We start from the raw sequence: 18,348 nt of genomic DNA on the forward strand, positions 1-18,348 counted from the left end.
ATTGCCAAAGTCCTAACAGTTTCAGCATTGCTAAAAAGTTCAAATTCCAAGTCTTTTGTGAGATCTAAGGCAAATTCTTAGCTATAAACCCTTGCACAAATTAAAACAAAGTTAAACACTTCCAACATTCAATGATACAAGATAAACATTACCATTCCAAAAGGTACAAACAGGGATACAAAGCACTGGGACCAGAGGAAGTCCACAATCCAGCAGGGCAAACAGTAAGTACTATAGTTCCATGTGCACTGTTTGAGGCAATATATGGCAAACTGTGAGCTCCAAAAGGCTTGAGTGACTCCACCTCCATGGCACTTCTGGTAGTTTTGGCTCCCATGGCTTCTCTGTTGGGCTGGCATTGCTCTCTCTTTGAAGATTTCCTTACATGATCCATGCTCCTGGCTTTTCCAAACTTCTAGGTTCTCCACTGCACCTATGGCTTCATACACGCAGCTTCACACACTACTCTCTCAGGGGCATGCTGCCTGGCCTCTTAGGCCCTCTGAAATCTGGGTGGAAGCCTTTACAATCTCAGAACTCTTGTGTTCTGCATGTGCCTAAACCCAGTGCCATGTAGATGATGCCAAGGTTCACTGTGAGCTGAAACAGTAGCCAGGCTTTCCTCTCTCTTGTAGAGTTCAAGTGCTTGGATTGCTCAGCACTCTAAATCTGATTCTGAGGAGGAAATTCTCTATGCTATTGTCATTCTGGAACCTGGTTTGGCTGCTGCCATTTTGGAAACCTGTGGTCATCCCTGCCATTCTAGAACATTCTAGAACATGGCGCTCAGTGGCTTTCTCTTCACAGTAGTCTTTCACTTTTGTCATTTTGAGGCTACAAAGGGTGGAGACCCACTGCTTTTTGTGATGTTCCCAGGCCATCTTTTCTGTTCTTCTGTTCCTTCTCAGCAATCAAGATCTCAGCTCTATCTTTACAGTCCATAGCTTTACTAGAGCTTCCTTTCTGGACAAACTTCCATTTTAAATAATCCACCTGGACATTTTGCTCTTGATTGGCAACATAAATCTGGCAAAATGCCCCCAACAATAACCATGCCACTGCCTCAACATTAGACTGCCTTGAAATTTCTTCTCTCAGATTAGTTAGTCCACTGTCACTAATCTCAGTCACAGGCAAAGTCTCTGGACATGAGCAAGACACAGACAAACTTTCTGCAAATCCATAACACATTGTTTTGAGTCCAACAACCCCTGCAGTCAGTCCTTCCCAGCAAAAAACCATGGGGCCTTGTCTTTACCAGCAAGATTTCTTTCAGTTTCTGGTCTCCTGAGCTTTGACCAGACTCTCCCACACAGAACGGCCTAAGGTGCTCCAGCTCTACTTCTTTAGGTAACATCTTTTAACTTGAACCTTTCCAAACTCTTTCCGTAAGCCACTCCCAAAGACTGCTGAACTACAGTCAGGTAAAGTCATGGTAATGACCTCACTCTAATGGTACCAAAGTCTGTTGGTTACTTTTCTCTTATTGCTGAGACAAAATACTTGACACCCAAAATGAAAGGAGGAAAGGTTTACTTAGCTCACAGTTTATGGAGGTTTCAGTCCATAATCAGCTGGCTTCAAGTCAGGGTAGCATGGCTCAGGGGCAACATGGCAACTGTGGCAGATACCAGAAACGACAAAAGCAAAACGGCAAAAGGGGAAAGCACGCCTCTTTCCTTCCCTTCTACTGTATTCCAGCCCCCTGTCCCTGGGTGGGTGCAGCATTCACACCATCAATCCTTACCCTAGACAATGAACCAATCATAAATACTAGACTTAGCTGCCTCCATGACAGCATGAGGTTATGAGGAAACACGCAAACATAAACCATAACTGATGCATACCTGAAAACAACAAAAGCATGCAATCGTTAAAATGTCTGTAAGACAACCAATACTGCATTTATATGTTGTCGTGTGCAACATCACTGATCTAATGTTAACTTGCCACCTAATGGAAAGCTCCTGTAAAGTTACAAAGCACCAAAGGCCTCCAAAGGATGGTGGGTGGGAGCAGGTGACAGCATTAAGTTGAATCTGCACTACTGGCTGTTAACTCAGTGATAATAAAGATGCTATCCAAGCAAAAGAAAACAACAGTGAGGGCCAGGGATTTAGCTCAGTGGTGCAAGTCCCTGCCTGGCAAGCACAAGGTCAAGAGGTTGCTTCCCAGTACCAAAAAACCCCAAAAACCAAAAACAGTGAAACTGGCTTCTAAGGTGGAGAAAGACACAAAAACCAAATTCAAGTTTGTGTATCCAGTAACTGGCTTTGTGGATTCAGAAAATTCCTCAAGTTGCTCCAAAAGTTAACTATTGTGGTATGTCACCAGGGAGGTAAAAATCTAGTGAGACCAGATGGTGGATAAAACAGGGACTACAATGTATGCTATACAAAATACAAAGGAGTATACATAACATGTCAGTGTCACGAGCTGGTAAGGAGCCGGGGCTCCATTCTTACTAGAAGAGATAACTGAGCCTCAGTTTTCTCATCTGTAACATGAAAGGCTGAGACAAGATGATCTCTAAGCATCCTGCCAGCCCTAAAATTATCTGTCATCCAACAAACATTAAAGGCAAGAGATTTTCAAAGGAATCTTCCCTAGGGCTTACCGTAGCCTTGAGGTTGGGCAAATACACCTTGTATTTCTTCAAAGTTTCCTTCTATGGGACTTGAGGCCTATAAAACAATGAAAGGGGGAGGGTAAAGAAAGGAGGCTCATTGACAGAAGATATATCAAAAATTTAAGGGTCGTATTTCCTTTCTTATGAGATTAAACCAGGGTGTTGCATATCTTAGTAGCACTCTAACACTGAGCTACACCCCCTGCCCTCCCAATGTTCTTAAACCTTGGAAAGCTTCATGAGGCCTCTTTACCTCTCACAGTTAAAGACTATTTCATGACATTAAATACCAATTTTTGTTGTTTCATCAACAAAAAGCCTTCACTCTGTGAAAAGGAATTTTATAACTTTTCTCTTTGCATCATTGTCCCCTTGTTACCTAAATTTTCCAACAACACTGTTTTGGTTCTTGGGAACTTAGTAAGAGTCAAAGGAGGCCGAAAATGGATCAGCATGAAAAACTACCCTAAGTTGGCATGGTGGCAAATACCTATAATCACAGCACTCAGGAGGCTGAGGCAGGAGGACTGCTGCAAGCTGGAGGCCAGCCTGGGATACAAAGTGAATTCAAGGGCAGCCGAAATTGCATAGTGAAACCCTGTCTCAAAGAGACGAAAAAGAAAAACCCTACTCTATAACATGAGAAGTCAAAACAATAGAAATACTGGTTCTCTTGTGGAAAGGCAAAGATTGGGAGGGAGAACAAGGGTTTATTTTTCTTTTCCCCACTCTAAATTTTTTATTAGTGTATTCCTGTGATACACAGTAAATATATTCACCATAAAGGAATACATTCATTACAGGGGAACTGGCACATATACATATTGATCTTAATCCTTTTACTTTCCATTTCCCCTCTCTTCTTGCTCCCTCATCCACTGAGATCTCCTTTCAATCCTTTTGAAGAACCAACTCAAGTCAGTGATCCTTTGCATTGTTTTTTCAGTCTCAACTTCATTAATTTCTGCTCAGATCTTTTATCTCTAGTAGTTTCACACTTGTTCTGTGTTGGTAGGCTCTCAAAATGCACCAGTGGGATATTTCAGCTTGCTTTTTTTTTTTTGGTACTGTGACTCACACTCAGGACTGCGTGCTCGCCAGACAGGTCTTCTGCTATTAAGCTATATCCGTGGCCCTTCTAATTCTTTCCATGTGTGCATTTATAGTTAAAACTTTCCCTCTTAAAACTTCTTTCATAGTGTCCCATAGGGTTTTTTTGAAGATAGTAAAATACAACAAAACAAGACAGAACAAAGCCAACTGAAACAATGCAGTGAAATTGGTACAGAACTTCAGGGCAGGATACCAGGATAACAGTAATAGATTCCATAATATGTCTCATTATCTTCACAATAGTTGTCCATTCAATCAAGTATAGCAAAATCAAACCAAAAACAGAACATTATAAAACTTATCAAAACAATATTGAATGGAGCAAGACAATGGATCATAACAAAGCAAAATAGTAAAAACATTTGCCTTTAAGAGAAGACAGAAGGAAATCCCCCATATTTGCTATATTGCACAGTCATCCTCCCAAGAGATGCTCAAACCTCTGGCTTCAGGTCAGCATAATCAACCCAACAATACAAGCATTTAGTTGCTTTATGTGCTTTAGCTGCCATCAACTCTGGCTGTCCTCAACACCTTCCAGTGGCTAAATGGGGGTAGGAGAGAATGGGACATTTGATTTTCAGCCCAGCGCCGGTAGGCTCACAGGAGACACTGAGTTGTTTGTGCCCACTGCTTGCTTGCTCCATGGCTTACCAAGAGGGAGGTCTTGTTGCTTTCTTATTCATCCCCTCAAGTTCCAACTTGTCCCATAGGTTTTAATATGCTGTGCTTCCACTGTTATCTGATTCTTCTGACTTCTTGGGATCTGTTGATTTCACAACATTATTTAATCTTTGTGCTGGCATAGTTTCTTTTGTTGTTGATTTCTACTTTTCTTCTGCTATAGTCTAATAGTATTTGGGGACTATTTAATTACTTTTGTATTTATGCATGCTTTATACCTAAGTTATAGTCTCTTTTGGAAAGCATTCTGTGTGCTGCTGAGAAATGTGTATTCTCTCATTGGATGAAACACTCTGGATACCTGTTAAGGCCACCTGTTCAATGATATGATTTAACTTTGATGACCTTTGCTGATTTTTATTTTGCCTGACTAATCTGTCTAATTGTTAATCTACTCATCACTTTAACTCCAGGGGTTTTATTATGAAACTGGGTGTACTCTACTCTGTTTAGATTATATTCTGTCCCAGTTTATCTACTTGCGCTACATCTGAGGGCACAGACAACGATTCCAAAAATAGCAGGATACAGTACAGGAATCATCCTTAATTCCCTATTAACTTAGCTGAAGCCCTGTATAACTTATACTGAACCTGGTTTGTTAGACTGCTGTTTGGTATCGATGCATTTGATTCAAAACTGTTATGATTGATAGTATCAAGTCTGAGAGTATAGGCAACTACAATGAAGATGGTAAGATTCACTAGGATACCCATTCTGGTTGGATTATTACCTGCTTTTGAAGTTTTACACTATCTACCATGTTTTGTTTTTATTGTTATGTACTATTATATTCAATTATACTAGGTCTGATGATATAGACAATTCTATTGAAGAAGAGACAACACAGTAACCATTGTACAACACCTTGTACTGTGGTATTATATGACTTATTCATTTCATGTGTTTATAGGAATATGTTTTGTTTTGTCTTGATTTGCTTTGTTTCTTCAATATAGATAGGACAGAAATACACGTAGAGACTCATGCATACGTAGAACCTTTAAACAGTTTATGAGAACTGATCTTATAACACATGATGAAATGAACAACTACTTTGAAGAAAAAGAGACACTACAGTACCCAGTGCTGATCCCATAGTGTCATGATGTGAAATCCAGCAATACTATTATTCTTTGTTCAGAGTGATTTTAGCCTGCTTTGGTTTAATCTTAACACACATGAAGATATGGATAACAGCATATATGTTTAAGTGTATAGGATTGTTAACCATATTACCAAGTTTTTGTTGGATAGTTGACCAGAACTGTTTGCAGTCTCACTGTTTGAATGTCTACTTTGTATGCTTCACTTTTGTAACTTGAACAACTATTTGTAACGAGGACAATATGTAATTACCAACTAGTGATTTCTTACTGTTTATTTTTCCTTTGAAATTATGTATTATTTCTACCCTTTTTCTGTTTTGTTTACTCTTTAAACAAAATTTAAATAAAAATAAATTGGGTGTGCCACATTCATGCCCTTTTTCTGTTTTGTTTTATTCTTTAAACAAAATTGAAATAAAAATAAATTGGGTGTGCACAGATATCTACAACTGTTATCTCTTCCTACTGAATTGTATGTAATAGACATCTTCCTCTCTATTGATAAGTTTTGGCCCGACGCCTGATGTGTCTGAAAATAAGATAGCTATTTCTGCTTGTTTTGGGGTTCTTGTTGAATGTGGACCTTTTGGATGAAGCGTGTCTCTTGTAGGCATATATGGCTGTGTTGTTTTTTGGTCCAATCCACCATTTTGTGTCTTTGATTAGGGACTTCAGACCATTTGACATTGAGAGTTAATATGTATTTATTTAGTTATACCATTGCATTATTTTTCCAGTGTTGATTCTTTCACAGATATTCCTCCTTTAGCGACCTATTGAATGACTGTTCTGCCTTAAGCCTCCTTCTCAGACTTATGATGGTCTTTTTTGTAGAGTCAATACACCTTGTTTATACAACTTCAAGTTCTTTTTTTTTGTACAGTACACCTTTTTTATACGGTACTATATTATGTTCTTTAATACATAACAGTACTGCATGTGAGAGTTATGCAAATAAAAGCAAAATCATGAAATTGGAGTGAGTCAGTCTGTTTCTTGTTTGTGTTTTTTGAGACAGTGTCTCACTATGTACTCCAGGCTGGACTGATCCTCATGCCTCAACATTTCTCCTGAGTGAAGACAGGTAAAAATCATGCTTTTGATATACCTGAGACTCTTGTTAGTCAAATGTTATGATTGTAATGTACACTCCTGCCTTCCCTTCAGCCTCTCAAGAAGTGGGATTACAGGCATGCACCATCATGTCCGGCTATAAGTTGTTTTCTTTGACCATTTCGTTGTTCTGAAAACTGCAGTGTACATTCTATATATGGTCCCTCATTTAACACCCAATTCAATTAAGGATGGTCACAGAACCATGACCAATTCAATTAACAACCCAGTCACAGGACCGTAACAGTTGTTAAATGAGAATTCCCCAACACACACACATATCTTTTGACAATTCTATTATATGCATACTCTGTATTCTTTGATGCTGGAGGCCTCCTATTCTCTGTCTAGAATTCCTTTAAGTATTTTCTGGAATGCTGATTTAGTTCACATGTAGTTCTTGAAGATTTCTGTGTCATGGAAAACCTAATAATTTTGAAGGCTAATTTACCAGGATATAAAACTCTAGGTTGATAAGTGTTTTCCTTCAGGGATTAAAAATCTTTACTGCTGGGTGCAGTAGTACACATTTGTAATCTCAGCGTTGGAGAGCGTGAGGCAGAAAGACTGCTGCAAGTTAGAGAGTCTGCGGGCTACACAGTGAGTTCAAGGCCAGTCTGAACTATATATTGAGCCACGAGTCTCAAAAAAAAAGGATCTGGAGAGCACCACCGCTGCTGCCTGGAGGGGGGAGCTGCACTGCAGGCGCTTACTTAGGCCTTGCCAGCGACCTTCTCTCAGCCCAGAGAGCACCATTCCGCCGCCCAGAGAGAAATGCACTGAGGAGGAGGTTTGAGGCCTGCGTAGACCACAAAGGTAACCTCCTTTCAGCCCAGGGAGCTTTGCCGCCCGACAAGTTGCATGCCTGCACAATATCCGATCCCCATGAGGGTTTGAGATCCTTGCTCTGGGTGGTTGGGGACGGGCCCAGCTTGTGGCCACACCAGATTGGGCTTGGCAGGATTTGGGCCTGCATGGACTGCACAGTGGCCTTCTATCCATTGGCAGACCTTTGTTGTCAGAGAGGGAGCTGCACTGCTGGAGGAGACTTTAGGCCTGCCTGAGCTGCGCCTGGTAAACTTCTTTAATACGGAGGCCTCGCTGCCCAGGGAGGAAGCTATGCTACCAGAGGAGACCCAGGAGCTCAGGACATAGCAGACAATTTCCAACACACCCAGGGGAAGCTTTGGAACAACACTTGAAACACTTGAAAATGACAAAGTGAAAGACCAAAATGCAATCTCAAACATCCAGCCCATCCCAAGAAAGCCTAGGAGTCATGTACATAAGAAAAAAATATATGTCATACACCTGAAATACCTGAAACAATAGTAACTGAAATAAAGAAGCAACTCCATTAAACTTTAAAGGAATTCAAACTAGAAATAATATCCTAGGTAAAAGAAGAAATGTTAAAAGTAATGAAAGAGATGCTGAACACATCTAAAGAGGACACAGTTAAAAAATCAGAGAAACAAAACAAAAAGATAGAATCCCTGAATGAACAATATAAGAAACAAATAGAATACATAAAGCAGACTCAAAGAGACATACAGGAAATCAACATTTCCACTGAAAGTTCTCAAAATCACTTCAACGACAGTAAAGATAGAATTTCAGATCTTGAAGACAAGATTGCAGCTAGTGAACAGCAAAGGAAAGATCTCTTAAAAATAACAAGGAAGCAGGAAATAACAATTCAACAGCTGTAAGATGACTCAAAGAAAAACGTAAGAATGATAGGGATAAATTAAAGAAAAGGGGACAACACAAATGATATCAAGACCTATTTACAGAAGTAATAGCTGAAAATTCCCAAACATAAGAATGGAAACTGACATTAGGATTAGTGAAGCATATAGAACTCCAAATAGCCATAACCAAAACAAAACTACATCCAGACATATAATAATCACTATCCCAGAAATCCAACATAAGAATAGAATATTAAAAACTGTTAGAAGAGACAGATCACCTATAAAGGAAAGCCTATCAGAATCACAGAAGACTACTCAACACAAACAATGAAGTCAAGAAAAACATGAAGTATTTCAAATCCTAATGGAAAATTATTACCAACCTAGACTGATGTACCCTGTAAAGCTGTTCTTCAAAATTGATGGGGAAATAACATAAATTTATGACAAAGAACAGCCAAAGAACTTCATGAGCAGCAAGCCAACCCTGTAAAGAATACTAAAAGACACTTTAGATACACATAGGAAAAAAACTACTAAACAAGGCAGACAAACAGAATGGAAAGATAAAGATGCAACACCAAAAAGATAACATGTCAATAATAAACCATTATATAACAGTTACAATCATTAATGTAAATGATTTCAATTCACCAATTAAAAGAAACAGACAGGAAGAATGGATCAAGAAACAACATCCAACCATAGGCTGTCTACAAGAAGCCCATCTATGCTGGGGATTTAGCTCAGTGGAATAAGCACCTGCCTTGCAAGCAGGCAATCATGAGATGGATCCCTGGTACCGATAAAAAAGAAAAAGACCAACAACAACAAAAAAAGAAGCCCATCTAACCCAAAAGTAAACTCACAGGCTGAAAGTCAAAGGATGGAAAACAATATTTCATGCAACAGGAACCCAAAAAAAGCGGGGGTAGCTATTTTGTTTGCAGACAATGTGAACTTCAAACCAAGAATGATCCTAAGGGGCTGGGGATTTAGCTCAGCGGCATAAGCGCCTGCCTTGCAAGCAGGCAGTCGTGAGTTCGATCCCTGGTACCGATAAAAACGAAAAAGACAAAAAAAAAAAAAAAAAAAAAAAAAAAAAAAAAAAAAGAATGATCCTAAGAGATAAAGAAGGTCATTACATACTGGTCAGGGGAAAACGTCAAGAGGAAGAGACAACAATCTTAAATATATATATATATATATATATATATCTCAAATACCATAGCACCCAGTTATATCAGCAAGTATTAATAGAGCCCCAGCCCAGCAAACTCTCTTCTTCGCCCGGGGACCAGGCTCCGGCTTCCTGTCAGTCCAGTGAGTCCAGCGGAGGCCTGGAACTGTCTTCTTCACCTGGGGGCCAGGCTCCGGCTTCCTGTCAGATGGGTGGGTCTGGCAAAGGCAGGGAACCCCGCCCCAGCCTGGTGAACTCTTTTCTTCGCCTGGGGACTGAACTCCAGCTTCCGGACGGGTCAAGTGGGTCCAGCGGAGGCCCAGAACTGTCTTCTTCACCTGGGGACCAGGCTCCTGCTCCCTGTTGGGACAAGTGGGTCCAGCGGAGGTGCGGTATTTTTCTTCACCTGGGGGCCAAGATGTGGCTTCCTGTCGGGTGGAGTGGGTCCAGAGGAGGTGGGGAGCCCCGTCCCAGCCCAGAAGAGCTCTCTTCTTCGCCTGGGGACCAGGCCCGGACTTCCTGTCGAGATCAGTCAGTAAGGATGGAGCAGGGAATTCCGTCCCAGCCTGGCTGACCTCTCTCCCTCACTTGGAACAACACTTGAAGCTCAAAAATATAGTAAAATGACAAAACAAAAGACCAAAATACAGTCTCAAACATCCACCCCATCCCAAGAAAGCCTACAAGCCATGGGCATAGAAGAAAATACATGCCACATAACTGAAATACCTGAAATAATAGTAACTGAAATAAAGAAGCAACTCTTGGAAACCTTAAAGGAATTCAAACTAGAAATAATCTCTCAGGTAAAAGAAGAAATGGTAAAAGAAATGAAGGAGATACTGAACATGTCTAAGAAGACACAGTTAAAAAATTGTAGGAGATAAACAAAAACATAGAATCCCTGGATGAACAATATAAAAAACAAACAGAATATATAAAGCAGATGCAAAGAGATATACAAGAAATCAAAAACTCCATCGAAAGCTGTAAAAATCGCCTCAATGAATGTGAAGATAGAATTTCAGACCTCGAAGACAAGATTGCAGCCAGTGAACAGGAAGGATCTTTTAAAAATAACAAGAAATCAGGAAATAACAATTCAACACCTGTAAGATGACGCAAAGAGGAACAACAGAAGGTTAAAGAAATAAATGAAAAAGAAAGGAACAACAAAGATGTCACGACGATATTTAGAGAAGTAATAGCTGAAAATTTCACAAACATGAGGTTGGAAACTGGTATCAAGATCAATGAAGCATATAGAACTCCAAATAGCCATAACCAAAATAAAACTACACCCAGACACATAATAATGGCCATTCCAGAAATTGAACAAAAGAATAGAATATTAAAAGCTGTCAGAGAGAAAAGACAGATCACCTATAAAGGAAAACCTATCAGAATCACAGCAGACTTCTCAGCACAAACAATAAAGTCAAGAAGAGCATGGAGTGAAGTATCACAGATCCTAAAGAAAAATGATTTACAATCTAGACAGATATACCCTGCAAAACAGTCCTTCAAAATAGATGGAGAAATAAGATACTTCCGAGGAAGAAGCTGTGTCTTGCTCTTTGCTGGTTCGAACTTGCTGTCAGTGGCTGCCATGAACTGCGGTCCAGCCATGCCCACCTGTCTTGGAGTCAAATGAGTGTGGACTGAAACCTCCAAAAATGTATGTTGTCACAGCGACGAGTAAAAAGTAACCAAGACAGGCGCGAAAGCTCTAAAAGTAGGAAGCAGCGAATGGAGTTGAGAGCAGGACTGGCCGGGAGCCCTGCATTGGCCTGTGGTGAGTGAGCGGATCGGGGAACCTTCCACAGAGTAGGAGGCTTCAGCAAAGGACATATTGGGACCGGGCAGATTAGCCAGAACAGGACCTGAAGTGACTTCAGTCACATATTCCCCTCTCAAGTGGGATTGGTGGGGGGTGCCTGGCCTAGGTGATGCCACAGACTAAGACCCAGTAGGCTAGCCCAAACCAGGTCCCAGTGCCTGGAGGTGCACCCTAGCAGTGAAGCCTTCAGTAAGTTGACCTGGAGGGGCTGGTGCAGCATAGGCTGCCCAGGTCTGTGTCTCTCTTGTACATTGCAGTGGTCAGGAAGACCTAGCCAGTGCAATTCAAACAAACTGTAACCAACAAAGAAAGACACTGGGCCTCCTATATAAGCTTGTATGGAAGGAACAAAAAATATGGGAAGTGGGAGCAACAAGAAAGGGTCCTCAGCCACCAAACCGGAGAAACATGCAATATCAGACATGGCACCAACAGACATAAAGCGGTATCTCCAGAGCCTCATAAACGAGTTTAGGAATGAAGTTATTAATGACCTAAAGCAAGATATAAGTAGAATAGTTAGAGAAATGCTAAGCACCACCCAAGAAAAAACAAATGGTGGAATGGAAGAACAGAAAAAAAGGGGAGAATTCTTTGATGGAGAAAACAGAAAAAACATAGAATACGTGACGCAGGTTCAAAGAGATTACCAGGAAACTAAAAACTCTATCGAAAGCTGGCATAACAGCTTCAAAGAAACTAAGGTAGATTATTTGAACTGGAGGGAAGATTCGTATTATGGGAGTATGAAATGAAAAACTTCTTAAAAATAACAAAAAAACAAACAGCAATAATACAAAGGCTAGAAGATGATACGAGGATCTATAACTTAAGAATTAAGAACATAAAAGAAGAAGTGGGGACACAAACAAATGGACTACAAAAGCTAGTCACAGAAAAAATCCAAGAGAATTTCCCTAATTTAGCAAAAGATAAAGATACTCAGATCTATGAGGCATACTGGACCCCAGCCACCTACAACCCAAACAGAACTACACCAAGGAATTTAATAATTAAAATTCTAGAAATCCAATATAAGAACAGAATATTAAAAGCCGTCAGAGACAAGAAACAGATCACTTACAAGGGAACACCCATCAGAATTACAGCAGACTTCTCGGCACAAACCATCAAATCACAAACAGTGTGGGGGGAAATAATTTAAGCTTTGAAAGATAATAACTTCCAGCCAAGATTGATATATCCTGCACAACTGTCCCCGGAAATTGATGGAAAAACAAGGTGCTTCCAGGATAAAGAGGAACTAAGGGAATTTGTAACCACCAATTCAACTCTACAGAGAATACTGCATGATATTCCAAAAAAGGAAAATACCAAGATTCCAGAAATAATGGCAGAGAGGGCACAATGAGTGGAGCAGAAAGCGAAATGAAGAAGACAACCTGACAACAAAGGACAGAAAAAGATCTCAACAGAAATGAGGCAGAGAAGATCGGATGACAGAAACAGCTATTTTGGAGAAAACAAGACATCATAATAGCTAGTGCTAATGTAGTATCGTCTTGTTTTGAAGTCCCATCAAGCTTGTATTCTGTCTCCATCGGTCATAACATGTTGTATCTTATTGGATTTTATTATATGTGATAATATAAGCAAAAACTTTTATAGACAAGGAGATTATACAGAAACCATGATTTATTTTCTGTTAGCTGGTTCTAAATACCCTGTAATAATGTCATTCTCTTGAATGGTTTTACAGTGTCTTGGTATGTTTGGTGCTACAGTATACGAAGTTATATTCAAAGATTTCAAGGAAAGAGTCACTATGGTAACTACTTTTATGTCAGGATATCTTGAGGTAAAACACTATTTTGCTTAAATGGTTATGTTTTGACCTGTGCTGTTCTGTTGTTATGCCCTCTTTTATCTCAATCCCCTTTTTTTCTTTCTTTTTTTAATTATTTACTTCTTTATTTTTATCTTTTTAATTAAGGGAAACATAAATTAAAAAATAGTAGGATACATTATAGTAACCTACTTTGATTTCCTATTAACTTGATTTGAAACCCTGTATTTCCCTCACCATCTTGCTTTAATTGATTTTCCCCTATTGTGCTTTGCTAGATAGTACCAAGTTCAAAAGTACAGGCAACAACTGTGAAGACAATAAGATTCATTATGACGCCCATTCTGGTTGACTATTATCTTCTTTTAAAGTCCTGTAAAGTCTCAAGTGTTTTGGTTGTATTCTCTACTGTTTTGTTCAATTTTATTATAACTGATGATGTAGGCAATTCTTGTTAAAATAGCAAGAGGCAGTATGGTAACCTTTGTTGATCACCTTGTGTTTTGCTTTTACATTATGTATTATGTCCATCCTTTTGATTTCACTGACTCTGTTCTGATATGTTGCATTTGGTTTTACTCTTCAAAAAAAGTAATAAGAACTGTGGGAGTAATAAAACCCAAAATGTGTAATTGTCATTCTACAAAACAAAAGAAAAGAAGGTGCTCTAACGGTTATAACTGTATATATGTTTGAGTGTATAAGATGGATAGCCATATTACTGAGATTTTTTGGATCATTGAACAAAACTGTTTGCATTCTCACTATTTGAAAGTCCACTTTACATGCCTTAATTTTGTAACTTGAACAACTATTTCTAAGATGAGAATATGTAATCTATTAACTAGTGATTTCTTACTATTTATTTTTTTAAATTTGGTATTACTTGTACCTTTTTCCTGTTTTTTTCTTTTTCTCCTTAAATAAAAAGAAAGAAAAAGAAAAAGAAAAAAATAAGATACGTCCATGACAAAGAAGAGTTGAAAAACTACATGATCACCAAGCCAACCCTGCAAAGAATACTGAAAGACAGCCTAGATACATTTAGCAAAAAAACACTAAACAAAGCAGACAATTAAACAAAACTGAAAGATAAAGATGCAACAGCAGAAAGATAACATGTCAACAATAAACCAATACATAACAGTTATAACTATTAATGTAAATGGTCTCAATGCACCAATTAAAAGAAACAGACTGGCAGAATGGATCAAGAAACAAAATCCAACCTTATGTTGTCCACAAGAAACAAATCTAACCCAAAAGGATACCCATAGACTGACAGTCAAAGGATGGAAAACAATACTTCATGCAACAGGAATCCAAAAAAAAAGCAGAGGTGGCTATTCTGTTTGCAGACAATGTGAACTTCAAGCCAATAATGATCAGAAGGCATAAAAAAGATCACTACATACTGGTTAGGGGAAAACTCCAAGAGGAAGAGATAACTATCTTAAGTATATATGCATCAAATTCCAGAGCACCCAGTTATATAAAACAAGTACTAACAAAAATGAAAAACCAAGTTAACAGTGAACCAATTCTAACAGGAGATCTTAACACACCATTGACACCAATGGACAGATCAACCAGATGGAAAATCAGCAAACAAATAAAAGAACTGAATCGTACCTGTGAACAAATAGACTTAATAGACATACAGAGTATCTACCCAACAACAACAGAATACACATTCTTCTAAGCAGTGCATGGGTCATTTTCTAAAACTGACCATACATTAATTCACAAAACATATTTAAATAAATGCAAAAGGGTTGAAATCATCCCTTGCATGCTTTCGAATGATAGCACTACGAAATTAGAAATTAATGATAAAAGATACTGCAAAAATCCCACAAACATATGGAAACTAAATAACACACTTTTGAGTAATCAGTGGGTCACAGAGGAAATTAAAGCAGAAATTAAACACTACCTACAAGAAAATGAAACACAAGTACAACTTACCGGAATCTGTGGGATGCAATGAAAGCCGTCCTCAGAGGAAAATTTATTGCACTGAGTTCCCACATCAGGAAAACAGAACGAATACAAATAAATAACCTGATGCTACACTTCAAACAGCTAGAAAAAGAAAAGCAAGTCAAGCCCAAAGCCAAAAGAAGAGAGGAAATTATAAAAATCAGAGCATAAATCAACACAATAGAGACTAAGAAAACAATCCAAAGAATCAACGAATCAAAAAGCTAGTTCTTTCAAAAAATAAATAAAATCGATAAGCCCCTAGCCATCCTTATTTTAAAAAAGGAAGAAAAAGCTCAAATTCATGCAATAAGGAATGAAAGAGGAGAAATCACTATAGAACCTACAGAAATACAGAAAATCATCAACATCTATTTCGAAAACCTCTACTATCAGACGTTTGAAAACACAGAGGAAATGGACAGATTCCTAGAAGCATAAGAAGTACCAAAGCTAGGTCATGAAGATGTAAAACTACTGAATAACCCTATATCTATTAATGAAATCAAAAACGTAATTAAATCCTTTCCTACAAAGAAGAGCCCAGGCCCAGATGGATTCACTGCAGAATTCTACAAGAAATACAAAGAAGACCTAATGCCAACAGTCCTCAAACTCTTCAATGAACTTGAAAGGGAAGCAATCTTTCCTAAATTGTTCCTAGAAGCAAATATTGCTCTAGTACCAAAACCTGAAAAGGATCCAACTGAAAAAAAGAACTACAGACCAATCTCCCTAATGAACACAGATGCAAAAATCCTCAACAAAAATACTGGCAAATAGGATGCAGCAAATCATCAAGAAGAACATACACCATGACCAAGTAGGATTCATCCCAGACATGCAGGGATGGTTCAATATACATAAATCAATAAATGTAATACACCATATCAATAGAGCCAAAAGGAAGAACCACATGATCATTTCTATAGATGCAGAAAAAGCTTTTGACTAGGTCCAACATTGATTCATGATAAGAACCTTGCAGAAAATTGGAATACATGGTCTTTACCTCAATATAATAAAGGTTGTCTATGACAAACCTACAGCCAATATCATACTAAATGGCCAAAAACTGAAAGCCTTTACTTTAAAATCAGACACAAGACAAGGATGTCCCTTATCACAGCTTCTATTTAATATAGTGCTGGAAATACTAGCCAGAGCAATTAGACAAGAGAGAGAAATAAATGGCGTAACGATAGGAAAAGAAAAAGTTAAACTATCATTACCTGCAAATAACATGATATTCTATACAGAAGATCCCCAAAACTCCATTGAAAGACTGCTAGATATAATAAATAAATTCAGTAATGTAGCTGGATAGAAAATCAATACTCAAAAATCAATACCATTCCTATAGACTAACAAGAAAATCACAGAGAGAGAAATAAGAGAAGACATACCCTTCACACTAGCAACCAAAAAAATGAAATATCTAGGAATTACTCTCACAAAAGAAGTGAAAAACCCGTATAAGGAAAATTATAATACATTGAAAAATGAAATTGAAAATGATCTCAGAAAATGGAAAGACATCCCTTGTTCATGGATAGAAAGAATAAATATTGTGAAAACGGCCATTCCCCCCAAAACTTTTAAACAGATTCAATGCAATCCCAATAAAAATACCATCAACATACTTCACAGAACTCGAGAAATCACTCCTAAAATTCATCTGGAGCGAGAAGCAACCTAGAATAGCAAGGACAGTTGTAAGCAGCAAAGGCAAGGCAGGAGGTGTCACAATCCCTGACTTGAAGTTATACTACAAAGCAACCGTAGTAAAATCAAGATGGTACTGGAACCAAAACAGAGCTGAAGATCAGTGGAATAGATTAGAAGATACAACCACAACTACAAACACACTCAACCACCTTACCTTCGATAAAGGGGCCAAACATGTTCACTGGGAGAACGACAGTCTCTTTAATAAATGGTGCTGGAAAAACTGGCTCTCCATATGCCAAAAACTAAAACTAGACCCATGCCTATCACCATGTACTAAAATAAAATCTAAATGGATCAAAGATCTAAATATTAAAACAGAAACACTAAATGTATTGGAAGACAAATTGGGTAAAAACCTTGAACACATAGGAATAGGGAGAGAATTCATGAATAGGACTCAAACCGCACGGGAAATACTTCCCAGAATCAATAACTGGGATCACCTCTTATTAAAAAGTTTCTGCACGAAAAAAGAAATCTCCAGCATAGTGAAAAGAAAACCCACAAACTGGGAAAAAATCTTAGTGAACTGCTCCTCACACAAAGGACTTCTGTCTAAAACATATAAAGAATTAAAAAAAAATCAAACCCCCAAAATTCAAAGACCAAGTCCAAAAGTGGGCATCTGAGATGAATAAACAAGTCTCTGATGAAGAAATACAAATGACAAATAAATATATGAAAAAATGTTTACCATCACTGGTCATTAGAGAAATGCAAATTAAAACCACACTGAGATTTCATCTCACTCCTGAAAGAAAGGCCAAGATCAAGAAAACCAACAACAAATGCTGGAGAGGCTGTGGGGAAAAAGGAACTCTCCTGCACTGTTGGTGGGAGTGTAGACTAGTGCAACCATTGTGGAGGTCAGTCTGGAAACTGGGACTGGAAGCCCCATTTGACCCAGCTATACCACTTCTAGGCATACTCCCAGAAGAACCGAAAGTGCATCATACCACAGTCATATATGTGCACCCATATTTATAGCAGCACAATTTGTAATAGCCAGATCTTGGAAACAACCTAAGTGTCCATCAACTGAAGAATGGATAAAAAAGTTGTGGTACTTTTATACAATTGAGTACTACTCAGCTATAAAGAATGATCACATTAAGACATATATAAATAAATGGATGTGGCTTGAGACCATACTCATAAGTGAAATAAATCAAACTCACATGTATAAATACTGAATAGTTTCCCTAGTGTAAGAAATAATAATACATAAAAATATGTGGTAATCATGATTCCCAATCATATTGGTTTGAAGCCATATAATGTTTTCACTCATTAACCGCAATGGTTTTAACCTGGGTTGTTCGATTTTAGTATCTATCATAGTACAAATAGCTATTCTGAAGAAAACAACACAACATAAAAGCTAGTGCTGATTTAATATCATCTTGTTTTGAAGTCCCATCAAGCTGTGATACATTTGTTTCCACTGATTTTCACGTTATAT

The 18,348-nt window shown here is 38.3% G+C and overlaps 1 protein-coding gene across 1 annotated transcript in view; it reads right to left on the bottom strand.

Moving 5' to 3' along the window:
- Positions 1 to 18,348, bottom strand: part of Tex14 (testis expressed 14, intercellular bridge forming factor) — a 163,560-nt gene that overhangs the window by 31,643 nt on the left and 113,569 nt on the right. Inside the window, exon 21 of the mRNA XM_023564983.2 lies at positions 2,618 to 2,684. Coding sequence (XP_023420751.2) covers positions 2,618 to 2,684 — 67 coding nt within the window. The remainder of the gene's footprint in view (positions 1 to 2,617; positions 2,685 to 18,348) is intronic.

This window comes from Cavia porcellus, unplaced genomic scaffold (assembly GCF_034190915.1).
Source record: "Cavia porcellus strain 051 isolate PalLab524CR breed Dunkin Hartley unplaced genomic scaffold, mCavPor4.1 scaffold_6, whole genome shotgun sequence".
Lineage (NCBI taxonomy): Eukaryota > Metazoa > Chordata > Mammalia > Rodentia > Caviidae > Cavia > Cavia porcellus.